The sequence below is a fragment of the Babylonia areolata genome, chromosome 21, assembly GCF_041734735.1.
Source record: "Babylonia areolata isolate BAREFJ2019XMU chromosome 21, ASM4173473v1, whole genome shotgun sequence".
NCBI classification, from domain to species: Eukaryota; Metazoa; Mollusca; class Gastropoda; order Neogastropoda; family Buccinidae; genus Babylonia; species Babylonia areolata.
In genome coordinates, this window is record NC_134896.1 from 46,748,049 (window position 1) to 46,756,219 (window position 8,171).

At 42.0% G+C, this 8,171-nt stretch overlaps 1 protein-coding gene across 1 annotated transcript in view; it reads right to left on the reverse strand.

Moving 5' to 3' along the window:
- Positions 1-1,474, reverse strand: part of LOC143296631 (uncharacterized) — an 8,834-nt gene extending 7,360 nt beyond the window's left edge. The window contains exon 1 of the mRNA XM_076608662.1: positions 1,139-1,474. Within this exon, the coding sequence (XP_076464777.1) occupies positions 1,139-1,474 (336 nt within the window). The remainder of the gene's footprint in view (positions 1-1,138) is intronic.
- Between the last annotated feature and the right edge of the window lie 6,697 nt (positions 1,475-8,171).

The window sequence follows — 8,171 nt, forward strand, 5'->3', positions numbered from 1 at the left end:
AGAGAGAGAGAGAGAGAGAGAGAGAGTCATTTGAATATGATGATTTAAGTCTAAAAATTCAGCAAAATTATCATCCAGAATCTTCAACGGGAGAGTGTACTGAATCTAAGCAATTAAAGATAGCATCGAAGTTATGGTGATTTGTATTTATTCATCGTCGTCACCATCTTATCATTCATTATCATTTTCGGCATCACCTTTTTAGACATCGTCTTCTTCACCGTCGTCGTCTTTATCATAATTATCATCATCATCATCATCAAGACTGTGATCCTCATCATTCTTTTTTTCTTCTTCTTCTCTTCCTTCTCTTCCTATTATTTCTTCTTCTTCTCCTCGATTATCTTCTCCTCATCATCCCCCTTTTCTTCTTCATCATCATCATCATCTTCTTCTTCTTCGTCTTCGGTGATAAGAAACTCTAGGGAGAGCTGGACAGTACAAGGTCTTCAGAACAGAAGCCCCCCTCAGTCAAGTGTTTCGGCCCTGAACTCCTTACACTCTAAGGGTGCCGGGCCGCACCCAGGTCATGACTCCTGGATGCCCTTGTATTGCCGCCTTCTTTTTCTTCTTCTTTTTTTTTCCTGGTCCTCAGCAGGTTCGAACCCGCGCCTCCAGGGTGGTCGCCACTTCAGGACTGAGTCACCTTTTCTGGCAGACATTTTAACCACTGAGATATCGTACACTTCGTTTGAAAGTTTACTTTCATTCCTCCTCGACCAGATCCAGCTGGAACTCTTTTCTGCTGCTTCTGCCATTGCCTTGAAAGCTCGCGTCCTCTCTCTGCCAAAAATCGACAGCTGTCTTCGATAACCATGGTAACAGTAGCCATCTCACCACTACATACATCACCACTGTTGCTACCACCAACAGCAACAAGAACAATCAACAGCAAGGACAACATTACAACTACAACAACCAAACAATACAAAAAATGAAAATGAAATCTACAGGAGCCAGTTGCATTGCTCGGACGGAAGAGCCTAGTATGGTCGTAACCCGCTACTAACTGTGTGTAGATTGGAACTGACCAATGGCGTAGTTCGGTCAACGTATGCATTTAGTCACGTGTAATTGTCAAAAAGTTAGAACCAAGCAATGCAACTGGCACCAGGACTCCATTTCCAAACCATCCTACTTCCAGATGAAGTTCCTCAAGCGAGTCCTCCAACCCTTGGAAAGCCTGCGGGTCCACGTGACTGATGACGTTTTCAGTCAGATCGAGGCTCTCCACGAGCAGATCCCGAAACGCGTTAGCAGGGAGTTTCCTGATACTGTTCTGCTTCAGGGACAGAGATCGAACCCTGCCACCGAATGCCAGAAACTTGGGCAGGTGGGTGAGGTACAGGTGCTGGCAGTCGATGGTTAAGGCAGCACCGCTGGTGTCCACTTCACACTTGCAGGGGTACGCCGGGCAGTAGACGAACCCTTGTTCCAGCAGGGAGACTGGTGGCAACAGAATGCTGACGACCATCGCCACGAAAATGAGTCGTCTGCAACATTAATGATTCATTGAATATTTCATCAATTACTCAATCTACAATAGTAACAGAAACGGTTAACGTTAAGCCATTACTGTTTAGCTCCGCGCATCAGCTTGCATACAGGCTAACAAGTGGTGCAAAGTATCAAACCAATAAGAAAGCCCCAATTATCTGAAATAATAAGATGATTTACTCCATCCCATAATTATTCCGAATCTCATAAATGACATCGCTTGCAAAGGTCTGATTTCATCTCTCCCGTGCACAGCCACGCAATCCAAGCGTAAGCACATGAGCTTCTTTTATGGTGGAGGGTGAAAACCCAAAACAACACATTTCTTTCTTCCTTTTCCTTGTGAATCAGTCATAAAAAAAACAATTCCAACTTGATCAAACACAAAGCAATGCCGCCCCCTCAACCCTACATACTTACCCTGCTAGAAATATTGTATTGTGTTTGATTTTATTTTGATATAGATACTTATATAGCGCCTGTTCTCGGTCGGAGACCAAGCTCTAAGCGCTTTACGAATTCGGGGACATTAATTTTGCACAACAGGCTGCCTACCTGGTTAGAGCCGACGGACGGCTGCCATTGGGCGCTTATCATTCGTTTCCTGTGTCATTCAATCAGGTTTCAGGCATGCACACATAAACACTCATACAGACATGTAACATTGTTTCGTGTGTGACCGTTTTTGTTTAGTTGCCCCGCCATGCAGGCAGCCACACTCCGTTTGCGGGGATGTGCATGATGGGTATGTTCTTGTTTCCATAACCCACCGAACGCTGACATGGATTATAGGATCTTTAACGCGCGTATTTGGTCTTCTGCTAAGGGGGTTCGGGCACTAGCATGTCTAAATATATGTTGACCTGGGAGATCGGAAAAATCTCCACCCTTTACCCACCAGGCGCCGTTACCGAGACTCGAACTTGAGACGCTCGGATTGAAAGCCCAACGCTATAACCAATGTATTGTATTTACCGACACTGACGAGTTTGACACGAGCTGACCATGTACCACGGGCATGGAAACAGACACTTTGAATGCTGACTCGCCTTCAGAACAGGGTGTGTGAACAGATAAAGTCGTTGAGAAATATATGTTTGGGTATTTGTTTGAAGGCATCTGTGTGTGTGTGTGTGTGTGTGTGTGTGTGTGTGTGTGTGTGTGTGTGTGTGTGTGTGTGTGTGTGTGTGTGTGTGTGTGTGTGTGTGTGTGTGTGTGTGTGCCGTCATTGCTCTATCTAATTTCATGATGGTGAATGAAGATGAATGATGCAGATAATGACGATGCAAAGAAAGAGCCACGCTCAAAACTGTTCTTAAACAGAACTATATTACGCTCATTTTATGTTTCTTTCTGTCTTTCATTCATTCATTCATTCAGCGGTTTCTAACAGTGTGTATGTAGAAAGCCATGTTTCTATTTTAATATAGCAGAATGTGACATCCTGTTTAATACAGGTGCTACTCTCCTGTTGCTGCTGCTACTGCTACTGTTGCCACTAATACTAACAACAATAAGAAGAAGAAGAGGAAAATGAGAAAGTAGAAAGAGAAGAAACTAACGACGACACCAAAAACAAGAATAATAACAACAACAAAGCTAAACAGCAGCAGCAACAACAGCAACAGTAAAACAGCAGCAGCAGTAGCAGCAGCAACAGCAACAACAAGACTCACTTTACCTGTACCGCATAGTTAGGAAGCGTAGCTGGTAAACTCGTGACGCTAACAGACAGTAGGTGATGAAAGTACAAATCAGCGCCAGACTTCCGGTCAGCCGATAGTAATTCGTGTTGGTCAGTCTCACAGCTATTTCCGTCATCACCGCGTGAACAGACAAGATGAATGGTGCATTGTGAATCCAGCATTACTTCCAGAAGGAATCAGTACGACGACACATTGAGCCAAGAGTCCTTTTACCATTTCCCCACCAAGAAATGTTACAAACGAAATCTGCATTTTGAGTCGAAGATTGATTGATCAGAAATTATACCGGAAATCATTTTTTGAAAGATACTGCAACTTAAAAAAACAACCAAAAAAACCCCCCAAAACTGCTTTGAGTACAGGTGCATTTTGCTCAAAAGTTATTCATTTTTATATGGATGAAGTAAAATCAAAAGTTAAGGACAACAGTTGTAGGCCTATTTGAATTATGTTAACTCTATTAAACATGATGATAAATGTACACTCTTCAGCAACGTGTCACTGATTTATCAGCACGAGCATGTCTTCGGCACAAAAAGTGCACCCAACTCGACACACTATTATCAATATTATCAAATTAAAAAAAAAACCATTCAAACAAAAGAACGAATGTTAAAAAAAGTCCCCACGAAGATCCATAATACGTCTTTTTCTTTTAAGAAAGAAAATAAAAACCTAAGCGACATAATGTTACGGTAAATAAGTTCATTGCATGTGTATCAGTCAATATTCTTGCAGCTGCAGTTCAGTTAAGATTTGTGTTCATAAAACTGATGATATTCGCAATAATTATTGCCGTCGACAGGATTTTGTAGTAGTCATTCAGTTCTTGGTATAATTCATTAAACAAAAACAAGTGCTTTCTGTTAAGATGTCAACAATTTCACAGTACTGGTAACGACACTGAACCATTTTCCATGAGTGCTGGTACATGGACAAAAACCAGCCAGCTGCCATGCAGCCACCTCCAAGATGCTCAGTCCACGAGCATCTGCCAGCAGGAAGAATGATACAGTGAAAGGAGTCAGCGGTTACAATGGCAGAATGGTGTGTGTGTGTGTGTGTGTGTGTGTGTGTGTGTGTGTGTGCACTGGTCAGTCACAGGCAGTGACCGTCTGTCGCCAAGAGGCGCCAAATGATGCGGCAAACACTGACATGAGGTCAACAGGGTCTTCAAACAGAACAAGTTTGCCTTCTCTGTTAGAGGGAATTTCTCTGCCTCCTTCTCCTTCTCCTTGTCGCTGCTGTGTGCCTGCGCTCTCTCTGTTTCCCCTGTTCCCTCCATCCCCCATCCTCCACCAGCCTCCCCCCCACCTCTCCCGGAGTTTCACACACACACACACACACACACACACACACACACACACACACACACACACACACACACACACACACACACACACACACACACACACACACACACACACACACACACACACACCTACAAACGTACACAGCCGGAGTTTCACACACACACACACACACACACACACACTCACTCACACACACACACACACACACACACACACACACACACACACACACACACACACACACACACACACACACACACACACACACACACACACACACACACACACACACACACACACACACAGAAGCAGGCACCCCTTCCTCCTCCTCAACACGTGCCTGCATGAAAAATACAAACACTCAGATAAACAGACGGACAAAGTGAAACGTACAGATGGACACACAGATCGATAAATCGATGATATACATAAAACAGAAAGGCAGACAGACACACAGAGGATGGATAAATTTGTAGACAGACAGATGGAGAGACAGACAGACAGACAGATGGATGAATAGACAAATGTACTGCAGGTGAATGTACGTGTATGAATGCTGTGCATGTGAATAGTAATTTTGTGTGCGAGCTCGCTGGTGTGCGTTTATCTGTGCATGTCTTCGCAGAACCTCTTGTAATCATGAGAAGAAAGTGGCCTGACCATGACGAGCTCGCCCATTTCCTTGCTAAAGAGTCTGTAGACTTCGCACCGACATTAAACAACAACACAAACAACCATTTTGCGAAAAGAGGCTGAAAATAGGAACCTTTTTTTTCTTTTTTTTTTTTTTTTTTTTTTGTCACTACAGACACGGAGACGTATTTACAGGGCAGGACCATCGTTCAACAGGTCTTCCTCTTGTTCCTTAATATTCTTCAAGGCGACTCGCACGCCATCTTCTCCGTGGATTTTCATCTCTTCCTCGGACACAGTTGATGTCTCCGATCTCGGTTCCCATCTCCCATCATTTGATGAGCCAATTGCGTCCCGGCTGTTTGATTGGACACGGGAGGGGGCGGTGGGGGGGGGGGGCGGGGGGGGAAGACGACGGAAGACCCAGGCGGACACCGGAAGTGAAACGGGTGCCGAGCGGAAACAAACCTAGTGGAAATAAAAACACCACCAGAGGACCGCTCATTATAGCACTCACCTCCTCTTTTGCCGAACCGTTATGTCTTGCTCACTCCCTCCACCCCCCTTTAAAAACAATTCCCTCGATCCGGATTCCATCTGGGACCACCAGCGAAGTGTATTCGGCCAATCGGCCGACATTTCCAGAAAATATGTAGAAAATCCGTCCACAGTTTGTTTCGCAGTCCAGTTGAAAAGAAATAGACAACAAGCTGGAAGTGAAACTATAACCCCGAACTGGCCGATATATAAATCCAACCAATTCTCCTCCCTGTCAACTCAACCGAGTATGTGAGTGGGTAGTTTCCAATGTTCAGTTTGTTCCGTGAGTTTTTCATGTGATTCCGTGTGTGTGAGTGGGTGGGGGTAGGGGGTGGAGGGGAGTATTGATGGGGAGGCGGGGAGTGGGGAACGAAATGTAAAGCGCTTTGAGCAGTATTTCTGGAGAAATGGGCTGTATAAATGTCCATTATTATTATTATTATTATGTCGCGTCTGCTGTCTGCCAGTGGAACATTATTTTCAAACACAAAAGTTGGTCGGTCAGCTCAGGAGTGGTTGGTTAAGTCTTTAAGTTGATTGGCCAGTTTGTTTGACAGTTAATTAGTTGCTTTCTTTTCAACATGCTGTTGTTTTCCTCCAGTATTTTGTTGTTGTTGTTGTTGTTTTGTTTTGATTTTTGTTAGGTCGTTTGTTTGTATGTTATTCAAAGCACAAAAAAGAGAAGAAAAAAAAATCGTACTAAGGGAACTTTACTGAGTAATGCTGACAAACATGTTTTCGTTTATTCATTTATTTATAGTCTGTTCATCTAAGAGATGGTGATATTAGACTGAAAATATTGTTTATCAGATATCATCATTATCATTATTGTTATTATTATTATTATTATCATCATCATTATCATTATTACTTAGAAATAATGGTGTAAGAAACATCGTCAGTTGTAATTTTTTCCTGGAAATCCTTGCAATTTGAAAGTTATTATTGTTACTATTTTCCATTCTTCTATGTTATCTCACGACAGGCATTCACACTGACAAGTAATTCGTACTCAAAAGTTCAAATAACGAATCGAACACTGCAATAAAAAAAATTAATTAATTATTTTAAAAAGTACAATTTACACCCCTTTCCCACCCCCAGACCGCCATTCCCCCTTCTCCCATCCTGTCTTTCAAGAAGCAGAAGAAAGATAAGAGTGATAAATGGTTTCATAGAACAGCTCGAGTATGTGGAACATGTGCACAATTTGTGGACCTAGCAAAGAAAAACAAAAGCATCAGAAAGATGGATCATCACGTGGAGTGAGAGGTAACGCGTCCGCCTAGGAAGCGAGAGAATCTGAGCGCGCTGATTCGAATCACGACTCAGCCACCGACATTCCTATGTACCCTACATCTACCCTTCCCGTTTAGGTCACTGCTTATCATAGTCAGCTCGCTTGGTACGCTTGAAGAGCACACACGAATTATTAATATTTTTATGAGTGTAATCTTTGATGCATAATCGTTGGTTTTTAAGCAGGAAAATCGGAGTTTCAAGGCATTTTCCCGTGATTTCAAAGTTGCATCAATATTCACGCTCTGAACTATTAGCATAGCAATGCCAGTGACAATGCACTTTATTTACCAGCACCAATATGGCTCACAGCTAAATAATTATTAATGACTCCCCCCTCCCCCATCAAAAAAGAAGAAAGCAACAATAAAACAAAAACAAACAAAACTATGACATTGTGTATGTGTCTTTCAGTTTAATTCATATTCGCATGGTGTGATTTCTTACGAGTGTGTTTAAGTGTATGTGTGCGTGCGTGCGTGCGTTCGTGTCTGTGTGTGTGTGTGCATGTGTTTGGTGCTTGCCTGCTTGCGTGGTGCGTGCGGGCGTGTGTACGTGCCAGCTATGGCTAGTAACTCAATGGTAGAGCGCATGATTCACATTTCAGAAATTTTGAGTTCATTCTACTTATTGCACTCTTAACAATTAAAAAAGAAAAAAAAAAAAAAAAAGAAAGAAACACACACAAAAAATCCAAGTATTCTCGCTGTCTATTTTAATTAATAAGGCATAGTTGTTCGGTAAATCAACGTATAAAAAAAAAAATCTAAGTATTCTCGCTATCCACTTTAATTAATAAGGCATAGTTGTTCGGTAATGTCAATGTATTTAAAAAAATATTTTAAAAAATCCAAGTATTGTCGCTGTCCACTTTAATAAGGCATAGTTGTTCGGTAATGTCAATGTATATATATATATAAAATTTAAAAAAATCCAAGTATTCTTGTTGTCCACTTTAATAAGGCATAGTTGTTCGGTAATCTCAATGTATTTTAAAAAATCCAAGTATTATCGCTGTCCACTTTGATAAGGCATAGTTGTTCGGTAATGTCAATGTATACAAAATCCAAGTATTCTCGTTGTCCACTTTTATTAGAAATAGTTGTTCGGTAATGCCAATGTATTAAAAAAAAAATCGAAGTATTCTTGGTGTCCACTTTAATTAATAAGGCATAGACGTTCG